Below are 25,704 nucleotides of genomic sequence, written 5' to 3'. Positions count from 1 at the left end.
GAGGCAGTTGCTTAACCAACTGAGCCACCCAGGCGCCCTGCACTTGCATTTTTGCCAGCGGCAGTGAGGACAAGATTTTGTACACAATTTCCTAATTTCCATCGCATCCTTTTTTTTTTTTCCTTTTAAAAAGTGGGTTTCCAGGGACTTATGTCCAAATGAGAAACCTGCATACTTAGATGGAGAGACTTCTATTTGAACTTGTCATGTCCTACACAGCTGTCTGTATTCTGACATTTTCCAAAACGTGGCTTGCCAGGCCTCAAGGAAGGCTTTGGGAGTCGTCACTCTTCCTGAGCAGCTGTGGGCAAGTGTGGTTGGGCCACGATGAGGCTGATTCATACCCCCAAGTCTGTTAGGTGTGGGGTTGTTTACGGTGAATCCACGAGGTACAAGCTGACCCAAGTGTGAAATAATACTTTTTTTTTTTTAACCTTTAAATTCACTGCCACATGGCACACAGGTGGTCTCGCTCCCTGGGGTAGTGCTCACTTCGTGAAGCCATGGTTCAGTGCTTAAGGTTTATCATAGCTGGGATGTTGACAGTTTTTCATAAGGGTTAACTACTAAACAGTTATTTTTTCTTTAGGTGAATGGAAGAGAATCAGAAGAAGAAAATCTCAATAAATCGGAAATAAGTCAAGTGTTTGAGATTGCACTTAAACGGAACTTGCCTGTGAATTTTGAGGTAAGCTTGCTTCAGATGTAGGACTCTACTGTAAAATACTGTTGGCATTCATCATTGGGATGATTTTTATCCTAAATAACATTGGGATTATCATCACAAACCTGTGAACCTTCAGGTTTAAGACTCAGATTTTAGGGTGCCTTGGTGGCTCAGTGGGTTAAGCCGCTGCCTTCGGCTCAGGTCATGATCTCAGGGTCCTGGGATCGAGTCCCGCATCGGGCTCTCTGCTCAGAGCAGCAGGGAGCCTGCTTCCTCCTCTCTCTCTCTCTCTGCCTGCCTCTCTGCCTACTTGTGATCTCTGTCTGTCAAATAAATAAATAAAATCTTTAAAAAAAAAAAAAAAGACTCAGATGTTATATTTAGCAAAGCAGTATTCTCTTCTTCAGGGCTGCAGTCCCTGGATGGTCCTGTAGGTCTGCGAGCCTCCCAGCCTCCCAGCATGGTTTTGAAGAAGATTGTGTTTGTGTTCTCATGTGTTTTCTGGAGAGGGTCCATTATTCTCATAAAACTCTCAAAGACTCTGTTACCCCCAAAACGTTCATCTTCTTTAGTCCCTAGGAATTGCCGGAGGTAACAGGGCATCAGTTTCGTCCTTGTCCAGCATTTGCCCTATAAGTCACCTCTCTAATGACTTCATTTCGTGTTGGAGACCTTACAGTCTTAAAAACCATAACTAATGGGTTGTTAGTTCAAAGTGGAAAACAAAGATACATTTAGTACGTGTTTCCTTCAAAGACCCAGTGGGTCCAGTTACACGGGGCAGGTGAGGAGGTTAGTAAGTTTTGCGTAATGGTCTGACACATGGCGAATTCTTTGCAGATCCTTTTGGTTTCCACACTTGGTTATGCAAGGTTGTGTTTCAGTGTACATGCAGATATCTTTATCAATTCTTTGGTCTTTCAGAGGTGGTTTTTTTTTTATTTGTTTTTTTTGAGAGAGAGTGAGAGAGGGCGGGGACAGTGGGCAAGGGGTGGAGAGAGAAGGAGAAAGGGAGAGAATCTTGTGGAGCCCGATCTCCCGACCCTGAGGTCATGACCTGGGCTGAAATCAAGAGTTGGATGCCTAGGGGCACCTGGGTGGCTCAGTCTGTTGAGCGGCTGCCTTCAGCTCAAGTCATGATCTCAGGGTCCTGGGATTAAGCCCCACGTGGGACTCCCTGCTCAGTAGGGATCCTGCCACTCCCTCTTCCATTCCCACTGCTTATGGTCTCTCTCTCTCTCTCTGCACGCTCTCTCTCTCAGATAAATAAATAAAATCTTAAAAAAAAAAAAAAAAGCATCTGCCTTTGGCTCAAGTCATGATCCTGGGATCCTGGAGCCTAGGATTGGGGTCCCTGCTCAGCGGGGAGTCTGCTGCTCCCTCTCCCTCTGCTGCTCTGCCCCCAACTCATGCTCTTTCTTTCTCTTTCTGTCTCAGATAAAAAATCTTTGGGGAAAAAAAAAGACGCCTAACTGATTATGCCCCCCAGGTGCCCAGGTCTTTCAGAGTTGTTAAGACTATATGTTTAGTCTTCCAGAATGCTTTATGCTTCTACTTTGTTACCTAGGCAAATGTAATTTGAGGTGGAGCATTTACTTAGAACAGTTTTAAGTCCTCCATAAATTTCTTTTGGCCTGTTTATTTTTTTAAAAGGTCCCCCTGTGGGGCACCTGGTTGGCTCAGTCAGTTAAAAAGTCCCCCTGAAGTTTATTATCCTGTAAAACACTAATTTTTGCAGCATTTTTGCCATTAAAAGTGACCCCCAGACTTCATGGATTTATACATTATAAAATGTCTATCTGCCCTTATTAACGTGCTGGTGCCCTGAACTGGCTCCTGGGTTCAGTCCTTAATCCGTCCGCTGCGTGCTGCTGGTTTCTGGTCTGTAGCTGCCAGTGCTTCCCTGCCTGCCATGGGGCACAGGTGGGGTGGGTCATTACACGTCCATCACGGGGCCACGCTCCATCCGCCAACACCCATCCCTGTCCCACCCTGGCAGACGGGACCAGGTTTATACTGTCCCCTCCTCCCGGAGGGCAGAGCCCCGGCCAGGCTAGGGCTGTATCTTCTCAGCTGGCTCTGCATCCCTTGCATCCCTTCCCCTTCTGTCTGGACTGAGGAGGGAGGCGGCGAGATAGGAGTTGCTAGGTGGGAACTTCATCTCGAAAACCACAAGGTGTCTTCCTGGGTACCTGTTGCAGGAAAGGGAAGAATCCTCCTTTTCTTCTCGTGCTGAGGGATTGGTGTAGAGCATGAGAAAGGATTTTTTGAGGTTGGAGGGGTGCCAAGATGGTGGGAGTGGGAGGTGCCTGGCTTCCAGGGTCACAGCAGAGCTGACTGCTGGCACCAGGGTCCTGGAAAGCTTGCCACCTGTTCCTACTAGTTGTTGCCCTGAGAGTCACAGAGTTTTCTGGAACCTCAGTGAAGGAATGCCATTTTGATTTTGCTCTGTGGGATTTGGAGACCAGATTCTTCTGTCCCACTTCCACTTTGTTTAGATTTCGGATTTGGGTTTCAAACTTGTGTTCAGGAACACAGAGCAGGAAATTGGTCACATAAAGGAAGTTTTGGGAGCGCCCTCTGGTGGGTGAGTATCTTTAAGGTAATCATTTAGGACGGTCCAGTTTGTGCCTTGGTGGTGGCCTTGAGTTTGTTAATGTGAGTACTTATGTGAAATAGCTCATCTATCAAAGGGTCATATTACTTCCATTATGAGCTTGAGCGGGGGCTTTTATTTTTCCTCCCACAGTTCTGTCTCTGGCACCTGGAAGATTACCTGGCACATAGTGGGTCCTCAGGAAATGTTTGTTGAATAAATGAATGAAAGTTACTTATTTTTTTACTGAATTTTTTAAAAGAGGCAGTCTGTTCCTTTCATAAAAAAGGGAAGATTCTGGCTTTTTGTTTTTGTTTTTTTTTTAAAGAGGCAGTCTTGAATTTTTTTAATAGTAAAGTCCATCACATAGAAATCTGGATTAGAAGTGTTTAATGGGAGAAGACAGGAGCCTTTCCTATGGTTCTGCAGAAAGAATGTATATAGCTTGACTTTTGATAAAATACATACTTTTAGTTTAAAAATGTGATGGTGCAGATTGGTAAGGTCACCGAGAGGCGGTTGTGATGCGTAAGCGACCTTGCACTAAATCCACCGTAGGTGGAAAGCCACGTTTAGATCGGCGGGGCTGTGATACGAGTAGAGGATGGGCTCCTCTCCCAGAGGCCGGATGGAGCTGTGAGTGTGCAGAAACCAGGCTGTCAGGGTGGGGAGTGGCGTGTGAGTGGCGCCAGGAGCCCCATGGTCCACGTGTGGGGGTCCGAGTCAGCTGGGGCCTCTTTCTGTGGGGGGCAGAGAAGGCTGCTCTCCCGGGGGCCACTGATTCTCACCTGGGGAGCACAGCACTGCTGTCTGGGGGTTGTTTGGTTTTCCTAGCCATTTTTTGAGTATTTTATTTTGAAAAATTTCAGACTTCCAGAAAGTTGGAAGAATAGGACAGTGAATTTCTCCTTAGGTGAGATTTACTAGTGATTAACGTTTTACATTTGCTTTTTCTCTCTGTGAATGCACATAGTATTTTCTGTCTCTTCTTACCCCTGCTGGGTCATTTGAGGCTAAGTGGCAGGTATGGGGATTTCTAGTATTTCAGCATGTATCTTTTGAGGACAGGACATTAAATAAGCACAACTTAATGATCAAATACAGGAAATTGAGCATCACTAATTCTCATGTACATCCTGTATCTGTCCCTCTTCTGTCCTTTATGGCCCATAGTGTCTCGATCTCATCCTGCATCTGGGAGAGGCATCTCTGAACTCTCCTTCGTCTGTAACAGTTTGTAGCCTCTTTGGACATTTTTTAAAGGTACTACAATTTGTAGAATGGTCCTCAGTGTGGTCTGATCGTTTCCTCATGATTAGTTTCAGATAATGCAATTTTTCCCTCAGGAAACTGCAGAAGAGGTGTGGGTTCTTCTGGGCATCACACGAGGGCATCTCCCCCACCCCCACCATGTGAGTGACGTTGGTTTCGTTGGCTTACCCCAGAGCTTCACCTAAAGGAGACCTTCTTTCTCTTTGCAGTTAACGCATATGCTGCCAGGAGATGTTTGAAGGTTATGCCCTGAGAGATTTCCCCAGCAATTCTCGTAGTCATTGATAATTCTTCCCAGCATCAGTCACTACTGGTGCATTTTCTGCCTTTCCGAGCTGACATTCCACAGGAAATACCCCACCTCCGTACATTACTTTTTATTAGCAGTTAAATTTTATTAAATTTTTATTAATTTTTATTAGCGTAGGTCCACAGCTTCTTTTCATATTCAGAGTGTTACTTCGTTATTGTCGTTCATGGGGCGCTGCGCCTGACGGACTTAGCCCGTCAGTCTTGGTCTGGAGTTCAAGTCCCATCTTATGTAGAGCTTACATTAGAAAAAAAAAAGGAAAGAAAAAAAGGAAAGGAAAAGAATCATGGTTCTCTTATTACTGTCATTCATTTTTATATTCAGATTGCCGTTCAGCTGGCTCCTGTGTCCTTTGCTGTTACCCCTGTGGGGATGTTTTTTGGGAGGGGGTATTTTTTTTGTGTTTGTGTGTTTTTTTTAATTTGTTTTTTTTTTTAAAGATTTTATTTATTATTTATTGGACAGACAGAGATCACAAGTGGGTAGAGAGGCAGGCAGAGAGAGAGGAGGAAGCAGGCTCCCCGCTGAGCAGAGAGCCTGATTTGGGGCTTGATCCCAGGACCCTGAGATCATGACCTGAGCCGAAGGCAGCGGCTCAACCCACTGAGCCACCCAGGTGCCCTGGGAGGGGGTAGTTTTTTTGAGGTATAATGTACATGCAGTAAAACCCACCCTGTTCAGGTCTATGATTTGATGCGTTTTGATGAGTGTGTTCAGTGGTGGAACCACCAGTGTCAAGACCTAGAAGCTCTTTCACCCCCTCAGGTTGCCCTGAGGCCCTTTGCAGCCAGTCCTTTCCTCCATCCGCAGCCTCGGGCAACCACCGATGCAGTTTCTGCCCCTGCAGTTTTTCTCTTTCCAGAACATTACATAAATGGAATTACAGAGTTTATTGCCTTTCGTCTGGCTTCTTTAACTTAATGTAATGCAGGGATGCAGGTGGTGAGTTGGCCGTGTTGAGCAGAGCAGTAGTTCCTGTCTTTTTCTTTAAGATTTTATTTATTTGAGAGAGAGAGAGAGTGAGTGAGAGAGAGAGGGAAAGCACAGGTGGGGAGGGGGCAGAAGGAGAAGCAGACTCCCCACTGAGCAAAGAGTCCGACAGGGGGGGCTGGGGCGACTGGGGCTCCATCCCAGGACCCTGAGGTCATGACCTGAGCTGAAACCACCAGCTGGGGCCTAACTGCCTGAGCTGCCCAGGTGCCCCAAGCGTCTTCGATGTGCGGCTTTACCATCTGTACACCCGCTCTCCGGGAGCGTCTGTTCACATCTGTCAGTTTTTTTACGGAGTTGTTCCGCTGAGTTTTGAGGGTTATTTATATATTCTGAATACAGTCCTTTCATCAGATCTGTATTTTCTAAATATTTGCTCCCAGTTTGTGGCTTATTTTTTCATTTCTAAATAGTATCTTTCAAAGAGCAGAGAGAGTTCAGGGGTTGAATTTGCCTAATTTTTCTGTTTCGTGGTTGTTGGATTAACCTAGGACACCTTTGTCTCATGTAGTTCAGTCTACTTTTCTTTTTTTTTTCTCCTAGAAGCTTTATGATTTCATTTTGAGTTACAGTTTTTATATATGCTGTGAGGTGGGTTTTTTTCCTCTTCTGTGTGTGTCCCTCATCCCTGTTCGCTCGCTTCTCACCTCCCCTCTTCAGATGTTGATTGACCTTCTTACTTTCTGGTACAATGAAATGTTTTAGCCTTACCTTTACTTTTAACTTTCCGAGCTCAAGTTTTGGCACCAGTAGAAATGGAAATTCTAACAGAAGTAGCCTTAGCCAGACCTGCAGGAGCCCTGGTTGCCCCTCCCGGAGAGCAGCATGTGGAGACCACAATGGGACACCAGGCATGCTTGTTGCTGCTGGAGGGTCACTGCTTCTAGGCCTTGTAGGCAGGTAGCATTGGAAAATATCTGTATTTTCAGAATTAGCGGTTTATACCTCTCATTTCAATCTAGCTTCACAAGACTCTTTGTCTCTGTTCCTGATTCCATGCTTAGACCTCCTACTGTCCTGTCTGTTGAGATATGCTTCCGATGCAGGAAAATAGGCATGTCTTCAGGGCACAGCCCATTTAAGCCCATAGTTCACCACCCAGGTCCAGATCTAGAGCATTCCCATAACGTCCAGCAGTCCCTGGGCCTCTTCCAAGTTAACAGCCACCCAGAGGAAGCTGTTTTCTAAAACCACTATAGCTTTGTTTTCTTTGTTCTTAGAGCTCACATAAATAGAATGATATAATATGGATTGTTTAGTGTCAAGTCTTGAATCCTCAGCAGAGTGTGTGTGAGTCTCCTCCATGTGTGTCAGGAGCTAATTGGTGTGTGGTGTTTCACCGTATGAATGTAAAGCTGAGCTTTATCCATTGTCCTGTTGATGGACATGCAAGTTGCTTCCACTTTGGAAACTAATAAAAATTGTCAAGCTGGGGGTGCCTAGGTGGCTCAGTTGGTTAAGCAGCAGCCTTTGGCTTGGGTCATGATCTCAGCGTCCTGGGATGCGATTGAGCCCCACGTCGGGCTCCCTGCTCAGAGGGAATCTGCTGCTCCTTCTGCCTCTCCCCACTTCTCATGCATGCACCCGCTCTCTCTTTCTCTCTCTCTCTAATAAATAAATAAAATCTTTTTTCCTTTTTTAAAGATTTTATTTATTTGACAGGCAGAGATCACAAGTAGGCAGAGAGGCAGGCAGAGAGAGAGGAGGAAGCAGGCTCCCCTCTGGGCAGAGAGCCTGATGTGGGGCTCAATCCCAGGACCCTGGGATCTGAGCTGAAGGCAGAAAGGCTTTAACCCACTGAGCCACCCACGTGCCCCAATAAAATCTTTTTTTAAAAAAATTGTCAAGCTGTTTCCCAAAGTGATTGTATTAGTTTATACTCTGGCCAGTTGTTCCACATCCTTGGCAACACTTGATACTGTCAGTTTTAATTTTAGCCATTTTGGGGTATTGTATATATTGCAGTATTTCGTTGTAGTTTCAATTTGCATTTCCTTGATGACAAATGATGATCTTTTTTTAATATGCTTATTGGCCATTTAGAGATCCAGTTTAGTAAAGTACCTGTTCAAGTCTTCTTTTAATTGGGTAGTTGACTTACAGGGGTTCTTTCAGTATTCTGGATAAAAACCCTCAGATACATATATTGCGAGTATTCTCCTCTGTTCTGTAGACTCCCTGTCTTTTCTAATTGTTGTCTTCTGATGAGAGCAATTTTTAATTACGTGGAGCTCCAGTTTTGTTTTCATAAAGAAAACAACTTGTGTTTTCAAGAGCTCTTTGCCACATGCATACTCTGGGCCTATTCCTCTTATATTTTCTTTTTTTTTCTGATGATTCCAAATTAGTACCTCTTCAGAACTTTTTTTTTTTTTCCCAAGATTTTATTTATTTATTTCAGAGAGAGTTAGAGAGAGAGTGCATGAGAGGGGGTAGGGCCAAAGGGAGAAGCAGATTTCCCACTGAGCAGGGAGCCCAATGTGGAACTTAATGCAGGACTCCATCTGATCCCTGGACTCCAGGATCATGACCTGAGCCGAAGGCAGCCCCACAGCCGGCCGAGCCAACCAGGCGCCCCACTCTTGTGTTTCTTCTGAGAGCACTAGAGTTTGGCTTTCACATTTAGTTCTGTATTCTGGCTCTAGTTACCTGCTGTTTGTGGTGGAGTTTGAGGCTGTCGTTAAGCTTTTCTTCCACGTGTGTAGCTAGTACTTTTTTTTTTTTTTAAGACTTTGGGTTTAAGAAAAAAAGTCTTTTGATGCGCTTTGATGTGTTTGCCAGAAATCACAAGACCAAATGTGTGCGGGTCTGTTTCTGCATTCTGTTCTGATATAGCGCTCTCTTTGTTCACCTTGAAGCAGTATCGTGAGGACATCGTTGCTATAACTTTATAGGAAGTCTTGAACTCTGGTAGTGTAAGTCCTCGTAGTTGTTCAGGCGTGTCCTAGCTAACCTAAGTTGGGTTCAATTTTTATTTTCCTTCTGTGTGATCTAGTAAGAACTTTACTTGGGTTTCTGTTCATATTCAGTTTTAGTATTTTTTCCCATTTTTTTTTATTTTTATATTTTTGATATGTAAAACCCTAAATGCCTCTAAAAGTCAAAACTATACAAAAAGAGGGGTGCCTGGGTGGCTCAGTGGGTTAAAGCCTCTGCCTTCGGCTCAGGTCATGATCTCAGGTCCTGGGATTGAGCCCCACATCAGGCTCTCTGCTCAGCAGGGAACCTGCTTCCTCCTCTCTCTCTACCTGCCTTTCTGCCCGCTTATGATCTCTCTCTCTGTGTCAAATAAATAAATAAAATCTTTAAAAAAAAAAAACTATACAAAAAGATACATTCAAAAGCATTATCTTGTCCCTGCTCTACCCCTCCCTCCCACATGCTGTAGGGAACTAATTCTCTCGGTTTCTGCTTCATCCATTCTGTGTTTCATTTTGCAAAAATAAGCATATAAACAAACACGTGTGTGTCTATATGTGTGGATATATTTAAATCTTTTTTAACACTGAAGTTAGGGTACTGTATAAACTCTTTTACAGCTTGCTTTTTTTTTTTTTTTAAACTTAATATGTATTGGAAATCACTGTCAGTGCTTAGAAATTCTCATTCTTCTTTATAGCTGCATAGCATAGCATTTAATAAGCTCAGGCTTGGCTGGAGGTTCAGAGCAATATTAAACTTGAACTCTCTGTGTTGCAATTATTTCTGGACTTCGCTGGGGCAGCTTTCTTTCTGCCGTTTGCAGTGGATACCCCAAATCAGGACACTCTGTGACCCTGGGGAGACAGGAACCATTCTGGGAGGGAGGGAGCAGAACTTGTTTCCCTCCTTTTATTCTTCTTTTTTAAAGATTTTATTTATTTATTTGACAGAGTTCACAAGTAGGCAGAGAGAGAGAGAGGAAGAGAAGCAGGCTCCCCGCTGAGCAGAGAGCCCGATGCGGGGCTCCATCCCAGGACCCTGGGATCATGACTGAGCTGAAGGCAGAAGCTTTAACCCACTGAGCCACCCAGGCGCCCCAATTTCCCTCTTTACTCCATGCAAACTGTGTGAGGGACCGACCAGACCTGAGAACATTAACCAGTCTGAAAAAGAAGGAAGAAGGGAAGAAAAGCATCCAGGATAATCACTGTTTCCTTTTGCTGACCTTTATGCTGCCTGCATTGGTCAGGTCTTGTCCGTAACTCCCCCTTCCTTGTGGCTCCTGGGAGGTAGGGCACTGAGCAGTGTGTCCTACCCCTGGCAGAGAGTGTCTGTCACGCTTTCACTCAGTCTTTCCCTCTGAAACAGGTTGCCCGGGAGAGTGGCCCCCCCCATATGAAGAGCTTTGTGACCAAGGTGTCAGTTGGGGAGTTTGTGGGGGAAGGAGAAGGGAAGAGCAAGAAGATTTCGAAGAAAAACGCTGCTATCGCCGTCCTGGAGGAGCTGAAGAAGCTGCCGCCGCTGCCTGCGGTCGAGCGAGTGAAGCCCAGAATCAAAAAGAAAACAAAATCCATAGTCAGGGTAAGAACATCTCGATCAAAGAGGGTCTTTCCATTGCCTTTAGATGAGGGGTCGGGGAGGGGGTGGGGGGAGACACGTTAAAAGGTTCACTAGGTTGCTGACCTTAGTGACAGGATGGCCGCTGACGTGCCACCTGCCGGCCTGGTGCCGGGACCACCTCGGGTAGTTCCTCCCCGGAGCCACCGGTTAGGCAAAGATGCGGATGTCGAGCGGGATCGGCGGACGCGCCTGCAGCTTGTGCGCGTGTCCGCGTGAGGGTCTGATCATGGGAGCCGCGTGCACCGCAGTGCCTTCTGCAGAGGCTGGTGAAAGTGTCTCCCTCCGTCTCCCTCCGCGCTGCATTGCTGGGAGCGTGAAGCAGATTTGCAGGCCGCAAGGCCTCTGGGGGCAGGTGTAGGAGTGAGACACTTCACCAAATACCTCCTTATTCTTTGGGATTTTTTAAGCCATGTCAGTGGACCTGTCAAAGCGCCCTGCTCCCCCAGCTAGAGAAGGTTCAGGAGTCCATTTGGGCATGTTGAGGAATATTAGGGTCTGTTCTGTTACGATTGTCTGTATACAGTTGTCATCCTTGAACAGTACTGCGGTTAGGGTTGCTGATCCCCACAGTGGAAAGCCTGTATTTAACTTTTGACTCTGGAGACACTTAACCACTGACAGCCTACTGTTGACCAGAAGCTTTACCATTAAGAGAAACAATTAACGTTTTATGTATTATATATTGTATTATATGCATGTGTGTATTAAATGCTGTATTTGCACATAAAGTAATCTGGACGAAAACAAACATTAAGGAGGTCATAAGGAAGAGAAGATACACTTACCATACTGTACTGTAGTTACCGGAAAAAATCCACTTCTAGGTGGACCTGCACGGTTCCGACCTCTGTTGTGCAGGGGCCAGCTGTAGTTTCATGCTGTCAAGACCCCGCGCCCAGGGGTGAGCACACTATATACCCCTGCAGCTTCCTTTTTCTCTAAGTAGATCCCAGAAACCACCCCACACGAGTCGGGGGCTGAGGGTTCCTTGGTGCTAAAGGTGGCCACTGGGAAGGAACTGTGGGATTCTTAGGTTCTTTCCACATGGTGTCAGCTTGAGGTTTTGTGGTTTTTTTGTATGTGTGCTTTTTAAAATAGATTTTGGATGTTGAGTCCTTGTTAAGAAAGCTGGGGACCATCTTACATAACACAACTTTGGGGGCAATTTTAGGAATAGTGTTCTGTTTTTTTTTTTTCTCTCCTCATTGTCAAGTTGAAGTTTACTGTTAAAAAGCAGACCTTTCCGGGTTGCTTGCCCACCCGTAGTGGGATGTTAATGTTGGTTTGCCAGGAGAACTTTTTAAAGTCCCCACAGAGCAATCCTAGAAAATCATTAAGCATCTTTTAATTTTAAGAAGGTTTAAAAAAAGGTCTTACTAATTCTGGGCACTTAAAGGACCAACATAAAGGGAATGTTGTGTCGCGTCCTGATGTCTGCACTGGAAAGGTCCTCTCTGTGGCTAACACGGCACATGGTTTCTGCATTCACTGTTCTCAGCTACAGAGCAGCACAGACAACGGCCCGGGGATGAACCCCATCAGCAGACTGGCCCAGATCCAGCAGGCGAAAAAGGAGAAGGAGCCAGAGTACATGCTCCTCACGGAGCGAGGCCTCCCACGCCGCAGAGAGTTTGTGATGCAGGTGGGTCGGGGTGGGTGGTGGGTGGCCTTTCTGTGACCGTGTCCCCGCCGCAGCTGGCCGAGGTCCACGGGCCGCGTGCTTTCCTGAGGAGGCCGGGTGCAGTGCCTTGGCCCAGTGGGCCCCGCTCTCTGCCATCGGACGTTCAGAATATTGAGACCACGTTGCTTGTAGTAATTTGATGCCTTACGACGTGTCCTTGCGTGCGTACTACGCGTGCGGCGGAGTCGGCAGGTGGGCGCTCGGACCGCGTCCTGGGTCACGAGTGCTGGGGTGTGGGACTGTGGGTGAACATTTCTTCATTACATCTCCTTGAAGGTTTGTATTGTTCTTTTCAGAAGGGAAGTGTTGTAAGTTCTGTCAGAGGCTCTGTTCCTGTTCCTCCTAATCCGTGTGGAGAGTCTGGAGTCTAGGATTGGTCCTCCTTCCACTGGGATTGTGCGTCGGATTAGCGCCGAGTGTTTTCCTTGTGTTTATGAGACGGTCCCTCCATGGGCAGCCTACTTTGTGATTTGAATTTAATGGTGTTTTCTGGTCATCAAGCCAGTACTTAACTCTGGTCTAGCAATTCACGACTTGGGAAGCACCGCCACTTAGTTGGGTGTGTTCTGCCTCCCCCATCAGAAGGCGAGAAAAGTCGTGGTTCTTCCAGGCTACAAAGGAAGATGGCAGCGTGCTGAGAGGGCCAGGAATTTGGCCAAAATCAAAGCTGCTAGATGGCAAGGCCAGGATTCAAGCCCAGAGCCCTCTTCACTGGCGAGGGAAGGTTCCCTGGGCTCTCAGTTGTGGGACATGGGGCTTTTTGCTCTGCTCTGTGATCAAGACTGGCTTGGAAAGGGATTGAAAACAGTGGTGGGCGCCTGGGTGGCTCAGTGGGTTAAGCTGCTGCCTTGGGCTCAGGTCATGATCTCAGGGTCCTGGGATCGAGTCCCGCATCGGGCTCTCTGCTCAGCAGGGAGTCAGCTTCCTCCTCTCTCTCTCTCTCTCTCTGTCTTCCTCTCTGCCTACTTGTGATCTCTCTCTGTCAAATAAATAAAACCTTTAAAAAAAAAAAAAAAAAACAGTGGTATGTGCTGGGAAGTGTGTAACACTCAGCTCTCGGCCGGGGAGGGGTGGGTGGGGGCGGTGCAGCTGGTGGGAAGTAGGGGGTTGTGTGTATAGATTGTACATGCATCAAATGCATAATGTTCTTTACTGTCCATGTTCTCCGTCTGTCCCGTCAGTGCGGCGGTCACCGACAGTGTCAGGAAAGGAGAGTGCGCACAGCTGCGTGCTGCCGTCTGCCGCAGGCAGCGAGGCTGCGCGTGCCTTGGGCAGCGGAGCCGAGTTCTAGCAGGAGAATTGGCAGGGGTTTTTGTTTACATAAACAAGATCAAAGTGAAACAGAGACACATTGGCACTTCAGTTGTGAACGATGAGTGACTTGGTTGAATCAGATCATTTTCAAAGTTTGGATGAATGTTCCCATTTTTTCGTGCAGTTGCAGGGCCCTGGGTGCAGACTGGACACGCTCGTAAGCTTCGTTTACATCTCTGCCTCCGCCATTAACCTTTCGTCCGTGTCATAACTCTAGAGGTGGCGACAGCCACCGAAGGCAGCATGCTGCTTGGTTGGTGTCTGCAGGTTTCTGGGCGGTAAATGCTCCCCTGTGGCAAAGCAGGCGGCCCCTGGCTGGGCGGCACACTCAGCACTGGGAGCACAGACCCTCAGGAGCACAGATGAATGTCAGTGCGAGGTTCCTTAGGAAGCGGGGAGGTTTTGGAACTCCCTGCTGTAGTCTGTTAAAGTCATTCTGAGCCGCTGTCATCTTTTTTTTTTTTTTTTTAATGATTTTATTCATTTATTTGACAGAGATCACAAATAGGCAGAGAGGGAGGGGTAAGCAGGCTCCCCGCTGAGTAGAGAGCCCAACGCAGGGCTTGATCCCAGGACCCTGAGATCATGTTCTGAGCTAAAGGCAGAGAGGCTTAACCCACTGAGCCACCCAGGAGCCCCTGTCATCTCCTTTTTACCAGCAGCTGTGGCGCACAGCAGCTCGAAGGTGCTGAGCATTTGTGGTGGCTGCCACGGGTGCCCCGGGAAGCTTCTGGCTGCGGATGGGTTCTTTTGCCCGCACGCCGCTGCCTGACCCGTCTTTACTCAGAAGGCGTAAGCACTGGTCTGAGTCCGGACTTCCTCCTCCTGCAGGTGAAGGTGGGAAACCATACGGCGGAAGGAACAGGCACCAATAAGAAGGTGGCCAAACGCAATGCAGCCGAGAACATGCTGGAGATCCTTGGTTTCAAAGTCCCGCAGGCTCAGCCCACCAAGCCGGCCCTCAAATCAGAGGAGAAGGTGACTGCTCGGGGCTCTGTGTCCTTGCTCTCTAATGGCAAGATGACCTCCTCGCCTCATCCTAGGGGACTCTGGCCACCTCCAGGGCCAAGCTTCAGGGCAAGGCTTCATCCTCCTGGCAGGAAAAGAGCCCCGCCAGCGGCGCCCCAGCCGTTCGGAGCATTAGCACGTGGTCAGAAGGGGGGTTGCATGTCCGTGGCCCCGAGTGTGGTTCTGGGTTAAGTCGTTCTTGTTTCCCTGTCTGTGTGGTCGGGGACGCTTTGCTGGAGCGCAGCTCCCTCCTTTCCACTTGGACGCGGGCGGGCGCCGGGGCTGCGGACGAACGGGCCTGCGCTGCCCTGGTGCTCTCCCAGTGAGGCTCGAGGGAGAGACCCGCCGGCCTCCGGCTTCTGCTAGCTGGGAAGCAGCCTGTGGGTTTTCTGGGACACCGACACAGTGTGATTGATTGAACGAAATTCGTAGTTTAGATTCGGGATTCTTCCTTCCTTTATGAATTGAACACTAGCTAAAAATTGCTGAGTTTGGTAAGCGGTGCCCTCAAGCAAGTCCTTGACCGAGCTTGTTTGCGCTGAGAGGTCCTGGCGGGCCGTGGCCTCTGCTGTGGCTGTGGACATTCCTCAGAGAATCGGCACAGAGCCTGGACTTGGTGTTTGGGTTTTTCATTCCAGAATCTGGTAGAGGATTCGTAACATCCTTACCTTCTCAGAAAGGAAACCCATGTTGACAAAAAATTTTTTTCATCACAGTCCCCCCACCCTGTTTAACTTTGGAAATGTCACGTTTTCTTTGAATTGGCTATTAGTTCCCGAAGAGTCTGTTTAGCTTCTGTCTAAAAGCTTCCTTCCCCACCTTGGGCTCCACCAGTCCAGCAGCTCTGGTTCCCTCTGGTTAAACGTTCCCCTGTCCTCCTGTGAGTGCCAAGCAGAGTCCGGCCCCCAGTTCAGGGGGATTGGTAGCCTCCTCTGGTGGAGGACAGGCTGAGGGGGCAGGAGTGGCTGGGGGGAGGGTCAGGAGGCTGCAGGGGGGTGAGGAGGGTCCGTGGGGGTGGGGGGGGGGGGGGGGGGGCGGGCTTCTCTGCTGATGACCTCTTCATATTTCAAATGGGTATAAACCAAAATTAATACTGGTTGGAGTGTGTATAGTTTCAGGGAGTAGGAACTAATTTTGCAACAGTTTGATCTACACTCATGGCCTTTTTTTTTTTTCTTTTTAAGACACCAATAAAAAAACCAGGGGATGGAAGAAAAGTAACCTTTTTTGAACCTGGCTCTGGGGATGAAAATGGGACTAGTAAGTGTGATGTTCATACTGTCTTGATCTGAATGTGATTCTGGGCTTGGCGTGGTTCCTGGAGTGAGCAGCGGTGTTGAGCTCTGCGTCCTCCCCGGGCCGTCGGGAGCTCCGAGGGAGGGCTGGCGGGTTGGAAGATGTCTCCCAGCGGCGCTTGTGGCCTTGTGCTGATCTGTCTGCGCGTCCCTCCCTAGGCAATAAAGAGGACGAGTTCAGGATGCCTTATCTGAGTCATCAGCAGCTGCCCGCTGGGATTCTTCCCATGGTGCCCGAGGTTGCCCAGGCCGTAGGAGTCAGTCAAGGACACCACACCAAAGATTTCACCAGGGCAGCTCCGAATCCTGCCAAGGCCACGGTAACTGCCATGATAGCCCGTGAATTGTTGTATGGGGGCACCTCGCCCACGGCCGAGACCATTTTAAAGAATAACATCTCTTCAGGCCACGTACCCCATGGACCTCTTACAAGACCCTCTGAGCAGCTGGACTATCTCTCGAGAGTCCAGGGATTCCAGGTAACTATGAAGCTGGAGCTGTGTGGTCTAGACCTCAGTGCAGTCCTCTTTTTTGGGTTTCTCTCAGCAAATGAGCCTCGGACCTCCTTTATTAAATCCAGGTCTCCGTGTGGAGGAAGGGCAGAGGCCAGAGGCCTGGTGGTCCTGAGGTGTGTGGAGGGAGTTCAGGGAAGTGTGGGATAAGCCCGGATGGTAACAGAATCGCCTTGTCCTGTAATAATAAACTTAAAAAAAAAAAAACAAAAAAATGCAAGCTCACCGTAGTAACAAAGCTCCTCATCTTAGGCATAGTTACAGCAGGAATGGGTTCAGTGTGCTGACCCTTTCTGCCGGCAGAAAACGACGTGGCTTCTTTCAGACCACGTGTTTGGTGTCCCCTGCCCCCCAGACCAGGATTCTGGGGGGACATCTAGGTTCTGGGCAGGTGTAGGGAGCTGGGGCAGCGCCTCGTGCCTCTAGCAGCGGGCCCCTCGGGCAGCCTCGCTGACTGAGCAGGAGGCGCTGGGGCCGCGTCCGGTGGCGAGGGGGAGGAGGAGGCGTCCTCTCCGGTTGCTGGGCCCCTGCCTGCTCGCCGCTGCCCCACCGGCCTCACAGTGTTCTTTTCCCCTCAGGTTGAATACAAAGACTTCCCCAAAAACAACAAGAACGAATTTGTGTCTCTTATCAATTGCTCCTCCCAGCCACCTCTGATTAGCCACGGTATTGGAAAGGACGTGGAGTCCTGCCATGACATGGTACGTTCCCCGGTGCGCCTGGCGCCTGCCCGTTGCTGGCCGTGGGAAGACAGGAGAAGGGCTCTCCCGTCGACTTCGGTGGTTTTACAGATTGCATGTTTTTGAAGATTTCGTCCTTAGTTTATTGGATTGCTTTTTCATTGTTAATCACAATATATTGGCTTGAGACACTCCCTCCTGTTCTGTGCTTTTCGCCTCCCTTGCTGACCTGGGGGGTGGACTTGGGACTTGAACCGTGGGCCGCCTCCATGCGCTGTGTCCATTCATCTCCTCCCAGAACACAGACCACAGGCCCAAGTTCGGGCAGCTGTAGAAAGCCCCTTATTCCGGCTGCTGTTCAGGTGAAACACCCTAACGAGAAGCACAAAACTGAGAAAAGGGATTGATTAAATTAATCTGGGTGAACTCTGGTATGTCTTCCTGATGGAATATAACGCATCCGTGAAATTAACGTCTTTAGGGATGATGTGTTCTAGCAAGGGAACACAACAGGCATTTGTTTTATAGCAGGATACAGAATGTGTGGTCTAGTTACTATAAAGTTAAAAATACTAGAAGAAAATACAAAATTAGAGGTGGCGATTCAGTGAGGGAAACATGGATAATTTGTTTTGTAGTTTGTACTTCACACTGAAAGTTCAGATATTAAGGGAAAGTGTGGTTTAGTGGGACTCGCTCTTTTGTCCCTCGCCTCCCTATTCAAACAGTGCCCTGTGCTGTGGCCCGGGGTGGCGGTCGTGCTCTGACTCTTCCTTTCGTCCCCGCTAGGCTGCACTGAACATCTTAAAGTTGCTGTCTGAGCTGGACCAGCAGAGTACAGAGATGCCAAGAACAGGAAATGGACCAGTGTCTGTGTGAGTGAGCTGATTTACTCGGAAAGGCAGTTCTCTTCCTCATTTGCATTCATTCAGACCTCAGGAGTGAGAGTTGTGCTCAACTCAGTAGTGGGACCCTCCCCTCTGTCACCTTTGTCCCTTTCCCGGAAGGGTTTCCAAGTGGTGGCCAGAGCTCTACTTTTTAAAAAACAAGTAGAATAGGTGATACATACAAAGGGTCCAAACCCCACAGTGATTTTCAGAGATGCGGGTGCTCAGTCTTGCCCCCCCGCACAGCCCCCACCCATCTTACTTTTCCTGCCCCCACCCAGAGATCACGTGTTTATTAGTTTCTTACATATTTTTCCTGGTGTTTCTTCATGCAAGTACAGTCCCGTATTTCTTGTATTTGCCTTTTCCCGCAGAGATCACGTACTGCGCACTCTCTCTCCTCGTTGCTTTCTTCGCTTGGCCATAGAGCCTGAGCAACGCGCCACACGGGGCTCCCATAAACTGGGGCCTGTGCTGTTGGGCTTCCGTGTCTGCTGTGTTCTTCTCATTGTTAACATGGGTTAAGTTTTCTTACATTCCAAAACTGGCATCATTTTCATTTTCTTCTTCCTTGAAGGTGTGGGAGGTGCTGAACCTTTTCTGGCCACGAACCGTTGTAAAACCCCAACATACATACTGAAAATACTGAAACTGCTTTGAGAATTTGGAATTTCTGATACCTCCAGTGGGCTGAGAGACGTGCTGGGTAAAGAACCGAGGCGGCAGTGGTGACAAAGGCGGGAACACACGGAGGCGGCCGTGGCTGTGCGCACGGGTGCTGTTTTGTCCCCACACACAGGCAGCTGCTGTGGGGCACGGCAGGGTCTGCTGAGTGGCCTCGGGCCCCTCTGTGCTCGGCTGTGGCTGCTGCTGTTTGGGCCATGCGAAGGAAACCAGGAGGAGAGCACTTTCTCGGAGTGGCTCACTCAAACCCTTGGGACACACCCTGGACACCCACGCCAGGGAGCGGGGCCGTTGACCAGCCCCAGAGCCAAAAGCACCAGAGAAAATCAGATGCTTCCTACTCAGCGCCAACTAACCATTCTAGCGTGCTCTGGCCCCACCTCCCGTGGCTCCCACCTCCCCACCACTGCTTTCTCTCCCAAAAGAGATACATATTCTTAGTTTTATTATTTTCTTTTGATTGAAATGACACTATATAAATTTTCATCTGAGAGTTTCTCAATTGTATCTAGTTACATAGCACAGTTTAGAAACTTGTCCGAGACTGACTCTATCCGTAATCTAATCAGCAAAGATCATATCCATGTGTATGTGGTTATACGTTTTGACTTTATTGGACTAATCCAGGACCATTTCAGTGATGCAAATTGTGTGCCGTCTGGTTTAGCTGAGACAGTCCTGGTTTCTCAGTCCTTGATGAAGTCTCCCACGGTTGTATAAATTGGACAGTTTAGGAATTTTAAACTTTAATGATCATTTGGTTCCTTTTCTATTTTTTTTTTTTTTGTTAATGCAACAGGACTTAAACAAATGAACTTTGATCTTTGTTTTAAAGATTATTAAAAAAAAATTGTGTGTATATACATGGCTCTTGAGGACACGTAGCTTTCACACACTACAGGATATGGTCTCCGTGTAGGACGTGTACACCCGCAGATGGATTTCCTTGAGTGCTTTGTACTGTTGATTACATGTAGGGCTGTTGATCTCCATGTAGGGCTGAAAAGAATGGAAGAATGACCCATGTTTATCTCTGAAACTGTGTTGCTTTTGACGTTGTGTTACTGTGCACAGACGCGTGTGCAGTTAAGGTCCTGCGTGCGGTCCGGATGAAAAGCGCCGTAGCCTTGCGAGTTAAGTACCGCTTCGATTCATTGTTTGCGCTGGGATTTTTCTCCCCATGGAATGTAAGTAAAACTTAGTGTTTGTCACCAATAAATGGTAATACTAAATTTTTTTTTTGGTTAATTTATTCTCAAATGCCACTACTGCTAGCTTGGCCCCCTCCCAACCTGCCTCCTACCCTTTTTAAAGAAGAAAAGAAAAAAAAAAAAAACACTTTGTAATGCTTGTGACTTCTGTTTGGGCAAAATTCTGAAGATCTGAAATAACTTTATATCAAACCATTGATCAATAAACAGCTACTAATGAATTGTTGGTCCTTTCGAGCAGTAACTAAAGTGAGGGAAGAGGCGAGTGAGGGTGCGGAAGTGGCGCGTTGGCGCCCGGGCGAGGGGAGGTGCCTCTTCTCTGGACTGGACACTGTCACCCAAAGACAGGAGCCCGAGGAGGACAGACTTCGACACTCCGAGTGTCCTCGCTTCGAGCAGGTGTTCTCACACTCGGAGTCCAGGTGAGACGCTGCATTCAGGCCTGGCTGAGGAGTGGGCTGGTGGCTTTCTGGTTCGTTTTTGGAAGATGCTCATAAAGGTGGTTCACACGGACGAACCGGCCTGTGGGTTGGACTCCCAGAATGACGATGTGGTCCGAAGGGTGTGGAAAAGTGCTCAGTGACAGAAGGGGGTTTGTCAACATTGCAGGGATGAAACCAGTGAAAGGAAGAGTGTTTCCCTCCTCTAGTCCTGGAGTCCGCCATTTCTCCAAGGGGCTGGTCCCCTTTGGTGACGGCAGCATCCGTGTGGGGGGCGGGCGCCTGGCTGGGCTCAGTCTGTCAAGCGCAGTGCAGTGGATCTGGGCTCCATGCTGGGCATAAAAGATGATTTAAAAAAAAAAGAAAAGAAAAGCCAGAGAAACAAAAACCACCAAGATGTGGGCACTCGGAGCACTTTTATTGGGTGTTCTCTAGGCCTTCTGAGCAGACAGCAAGCAAATACTTGTGTGCGTAGGCGTGCACGTGTGCGTGTTCACGTGTATACAAGTGCGTGTTCACGTATACACGCGTTCAGCTGGTTCGTGTCCATGTACTTGGAAGCTCTGCATTTGTACTGCTACGAGCACCCGGGGTTCTTCGCAGCCTCCTCTGTTCCTGGGACCTTCCCCCGGATCAAGACTGTAGCCAGTCTCCCGGCCTCGCCAGCCGCCGCCTCCCCTCTTGCCACCTGCCACTTCTCAGTGGCCTCGCAGGCCTGCGGGGAGCATGCTGCGCGCCTCTGCCCAGCGCTGTCCCCTGCCTTCCGTCTGCCCACCGGCACCCGCCACGCTGCAGGACGACGGGAGAGGACAGTGCGGTCTCCGAAGTGAATCACGCCTTGTAGTTAGCTGCTCAGCCCTGACTGCCAAAGCTGCACGAGGGGGAAGTTTCCCCTTGACCTCAGCGGCGGTGCACGGATTTCCAGCCTTCTTGGAAAGGCTGGTTTTCAAGGGTGGCGCATCTTTGTTGTGGAGAGCTGTCCTTGAATGTTTCCTAGATTGTAAACTCTCATCAGCCTGGCCGCTGCGGGAGCCCTGCCGCAGGTCCCCCCCGCCCCCGGCCCCAGTCTCGACAGGCCTGGACAGAGCTGCCTGGAAGGGGTGGTGCATGCTTTTAGGTCCGTGTGCTCTCTCAGCGCCACAAGAACCTTAGAGCCAAAACAAGGGGCTTCGGCCCTGGGGACAACCCGTGCGGTTCTGGTTTCCACACCACAGGCAGAAAATGAGACAGGAAGGCACTGGAGGGGCAGGTCTGAGATAACCGCAGGTGCTGTGGGTCGGCCACGAGAAGACTGTGGGTCTTGGGATTTGTGGAGCGTCGACCCTCAGAAGGGAGAGGCTCTTGTCCTTGGGACAGACAAGTGTGGGTCTCCCGATCACCTGGGCGTTAGGTCTTGACTTTGCAAGGTGCCTCTTGTCAAAGGGAGGTTTCAGTGAGTAAAGAGATTTCCCCAGAGCTGCTGTTTTGTTGCTTTTCAGAGGCCTTCTTGAGCCACAGGAACGTGACCTACAGTTCTTAGAAGTATCCCTTCTGATACTGGGTTTCCTTCCCCTGCTCGCCGAGCTGATGTGTGTCGCTTTGCACCGGACGCCAGGTCCTCCTAGAGGGGCTCCGGCGACTGGAACGGCCCACAGGAAGGCCGCCCACGTTCCTAGCAGCAGGCCGCTGTCCGGGAGTGGCCGAGAGCTCAGAACAGGCCCCGGGCAGGATGGACAGCTCTTGCTTGCTCGCATGCAGTTTAACGTCGGAAACTTCCACCACTACCATCTCTGGCTTTAGGGCTTAAATAGTTCTATGTGCCCTTAAAAACAGAAAAATTTTTACTTGAAATTTCCAAATCTATAAATGGATTTTTTAACCACTTGAACATTGCTGCATCGGCAGGGAGAAGGTAGCCTGTTTTCCTCAATAGGTTTTTTGTTTTTGTTTTTAATTAATTTATTTATTTGACATAGTGCACTAGTAGGCAGAGAGGCAGGCTGGCAGGGGGGCGGAGCAGGCTCCCTGCCGAAGCAGAGAGCCCAATGCGGGACTCGATCCCAGGATCCTGGGATCACAACCTGAGCTGAAGGCAGCGGATTAACCCACTGAGCCACCCAGGCGCCCTCCTCGATAGGTTTTTAAAAGAAATGAGGGTTCTAAATGGCAGTGGCTAACTCAGGGGTGGGGGAGGGCAAGGGGATTTCGATTCACGAAAGCAGCGCAACTGTTTTCTTGGAACTTCTTGCTCCTCTCTTTATTTGCTGTGCTGCGTTTAGTGAATACAGAGCATGTGTATATAGAGAGAGAATATGTGAAACTCAATGTAAAAGCAACTTACTCTAATTTTGTAATTTCAGTGACATCCATGTTTTATTAGCAAAATTATATATAATTTAGGAAATTTGTACTAGTTTGCTTAAGAGCCCCAATTTGTTTAAGAGTGAGCACACGTGCACACATGCAGGGGCAGAGGGAGGCTCTGCAAGCAGACTCCCCCCTGAACGCCGAACCTGACTCCTGACACTGAGGCTGTGGCAGGAGCAGCTGAGTCTCCCCTGATCTGATGCTGCTGAGCGTGGACGGGTGAGCGAGCAGCTGGTCTCCTTCTGGAATGAGGACCCGACCACATCCTGTCATTCAGACTGTGTTCTTCTGTGCTGGCTGCCAGAAAGGCCTCCCCGAGAAACGGCCAGAGACTTTTTAGGGTCTGGAAGCTGCATAGGCCTCCGTTGTTCTGTGCAACTGCCCCCTGCAGGTCCGAGCCTCCATGTCCTGGGTGCTGAGCGGGCCTGAACCTGCTCTGGGTCCTAGCGGGACCCTCCTGTCTGGTTGGCTCCTTGGACTCGAGGACAACAACAATGAAAATGGGGTTGGAGGGCGCCTGGGTGGCTCAAGCTGCTGCCTTTGGCTCAGGTCATGATCTCAGGGTCCTGGGATCGAGCCCCGCATCGGGCTCTCTGCTCGGGAGGGAGCCTGCTTCCTCCTCTCTCTCTCTGCCTGCCTGTCTACTTGGGATCTCTGTCAAATAAAATCTTAAAAAGAAAAAGAAAAAGAAAATGGGGTTGGAGGGTGAGCCAAACCCCACCTCAGGAAACCAGAACGGTACAGACCTCCATTAGGCTAGGGCAGGGGATATGCCGGTTTGGGGCTGAGTTTGGGAGTTAGGGCCTAGAGGATTTGTTGGCAAATCTGTCCCCTGAAAGTCCCGACTCTTTCAATGGTGTGACCACCTTTGTCATTGCTCGCCTTGGCCAGGTGCGTTTCCAAGGGCCTGCCCGAGGAAACTTGGTAGAGGGCAGATAGCCTGGGGGGAGGTGTCTGTGCTGCGAGGACGTCGCCTCCCGAAGGAGCAGGGTTGCCACGCAGGGGGACGAGAACTTGCATTCGGCAGAGGAGCTGGTCGGTCTGCGCCTTCTGAGGGGGCAAGGCCGTGTGCTGAACCGTGAACTAGACCGTGAGAGCTCGTGACAGGCACAGCTACCGGCCGGGCATCAGTCCTGACCTGTCACCGCTTTGCTGAGACCTCAGAGGATTTCACCTGAGTGAGGAGGTCCCTTCTCTCACCCCATTAAGACAATACACGTCAGTGGCTCCTCGTAGTGCCTGTGCTGGAAGTGCCTCGTACCTCCCTCCTGCGGCTCTTCCTCCGGACGCTAGCCCGCGGCTCCTGGTCCGCCGGCTGGCAACCACTCGGGGCTGGTGGAGAGGACTTTGCCCAATTCTGTGCCCGAGATGTGGAGTCCGAATCATGCTCGTTCTGGGCTCTCCAGCTCTCACGTCTTCCACGGGGATCCAGGCCCCGGGCCACCGCAGCTTTCCCGAGAAAAGCTATAGTGATCGATTCCGTGAGAGCAAGACTTTGTCTCTTTCTCCGCTGGAACTGTAGCAAGTGGGTGAGTTTTGGGAGATCCATGGAGACCCATGACTCCTCCTAGCCTTCTGTCTCCCTTTGTGTAAAACCAGAGCTGTTCGTTTCGCACCTGTTAGTTCTGAGGCCAGCAGGCGTCCGGGTGCCACTCCCCAGCACAGCGCACAGCTTTACCAGGTCCACGTCTCCGGTCGATTCACTTTTACTTCCCTTTATTCTCCTCACTGCCCACCAACCTAAGCACGGAGCATCCTCTGACATGGGGGAGGGCTGTTAAAAGGTTGCTGGTCCCATTCCATACTTTTGTGTTTTTTTAAGAATTTATTTATTTGACAGAGATCACAAGTAGGCAGAGAGAGAAGAAAGCAGACTCCCCACTGAGCAGAGAGCCTGACGTGGGGCTCAATGTCAGGACCCTGGGATCATGACCTGAGCCGAAAGCAGAGGCTTTAACCCACTGAGCCACCCAGGCACCCACTCGTGGGTTTCTTCTAATGTAGACTACAGAGCTATAGTCCTGATAATAATAATGATAGCTGTTCCTTTCGATAGCATCACAAATGCTTTGGATCATGTTGAGAAATGCTGCCTTTGAACTAAAAAGAGGGCACCTCCGGCCCCGCCATTACAGATATACCCTTCTCCCCTGGCGCTGGAGTCCAAGTTCAGAGCCAGTCTGTCCTTGGGACTGAAGGCAGTTTCCTGTGAAGCCTGTTAAGGCCACTGGGAGGACTGGTGCGGCGGAGGATCAGAGTGGAGGGTGAGGTGTTCGCGTGGCTGGGGGGTTTGGGATGCACAGCCCGTGGCGGGCGGCTCCGGTCTGCCACCCCCGGCCCTGCTGCTCCTCGGGAGGCTCGTGCAGCCTCCGCCGACCAGGATGCTCAGCAGGCACCGGAGCAGCGATTCTTCCCTCCTCTTGGGACCTTAATGATGGGGCTGCCGGCCTTCCTAGGACACTAAACCTGCTCTGAGGGGCAGGGCTGGTGGACGCTGGGCCTTTGCCCTGTGGACTCACCTGGGAGACGCATCGGGAGGTCCTGTCAGCTAATGTTCACTTTAGAAAGCCAGCTCCCTGGGAGCGGTCATCCCATGCCCTCTAGACCCAGAAGGAGTGACCTAACTTCTCACAAGGAGATGGACCTTTTTCTGATGCGAGGTAAATTTGCTGCTTTTCTCCTCAGCTTTCCCACTTCCCCATTAGACGGACTCCTTTATGCAGCACCGACCGGCCCGTTGGGGCTCGCTCTAAGCGTGGACCATGCTTTCCTGTTGCCACATTTTTCTCTCTCATCTAATTGAGAAGGGAGGAAACCCAGAAATAGGTAAATGACTTCATACAGTTTACAGTTTATGACTCCCTTCTCCAGCCACATGTGAGCATTTCAAAACAGCCTTTACCACCTGTCACGCAGCAACCCCACAGCAGGTGGGTGGCCGGGGGAGCTGGCCCCCAGGGCAGTGTGTTCCTGTAGCTGTAACCAGGGCTCCTTAGCTCTTGTGGAGAATCCACTGGAAATGACCTCAAGCTTTTCTCAACGGGTCCATGAAGCACCTTTGCCCTACAAAAGGCCACCCCTCACCATTCCCCAGGGCGGCCCCAGGCTCAAGTACCGTTTCTCATTTTTCCCCCCTTTAAAAGAGACATATAGATAAAGCCCAGGGGACAAAGGGCTACTGCGCGTAACGGGAGTGCCCTCTCCTGCGACAGCGTGACAGTCACGGGAAAGTGGCCGCATCAGAGTGACCTTATCATCAATACTGAGGA

General features: G+C 49.6%; 1 protein-coding gene across 9 annotated transcripts in view; it reads left to right on the top strand.

The window, feature by feature from the left end:
• STAU1 (staufen double-stranded RNA binding protein 1) overlaps window positions 1-19,866 on the top strand; it is a 56,999-nt gene extending 37,133 nt beyond the window's left edge. For 6 of the 9 annotated variants that reach the window (XM_059407194.1, XM_059407198.1, XM_059407201.1 and 3 more), the window contains 9 exons: window positions 590-688; window positions 10,108-10,338; window positions 11,876-12,019; window positions 14,204-14,350; window positions 15,565-15,640; window positions 15,835-16,154; window positions 16,766-16,888; window positions 17,657-17,742; window positions 18,332-19,866. In XM_059407194.1, the coding sequence (XP_059263177.1) occupies window positions 590-688; window positions 10,108-10,338; window positions 11,876-12,019; window positions 14,204-14,350; window positions 15,565-15,640; window positions 15,835-16,154; window positions 16,766-16,888; window positions 17,657-17,742; window positions 18,332-18,347 (1,242 nt within the window). In that variant the 3' untranslated portion in view covers window positions 18,348-19,866. Of the gene's footprint in view, window positions 1-589; window positions 689-10,107; window positions 10,339-11,875; window positions 12,020-14,203; window positions 14,351-15,564; window positions 15,641-15,834; window positions 16,155-16,765; window positions 16,889-17,656; window positions 17,743-18,331 lie in introns of those variants that run through there. The other 3 variants (XM_059407195.1, XM_059407199.1, XM_059407197.1) reach the window with 2 other exon arrangements.
• Window positions 19,867-25,704: the final 5,838 nt, after the last annotated feature.

The sequence above is a fragment of the Mustela nigripes genome, chromosome 7 (assembly GCF_022355385.1).
Source record: "Mustela nigripes isolate SB6536 chromosome 7, MUSNIG.SB6536, whole genome shotgun sequence".
NCBI classification, from domain to species: domain Eukaryota; kingdom Metazoa; phylum Chordata; class Mammalia; order Carnivora; family Mustelidae; genus Mustela; species Mustela nigripes.
This window is presented reverse-complemented; position numbering and strand designations above follow the sequence as displayed.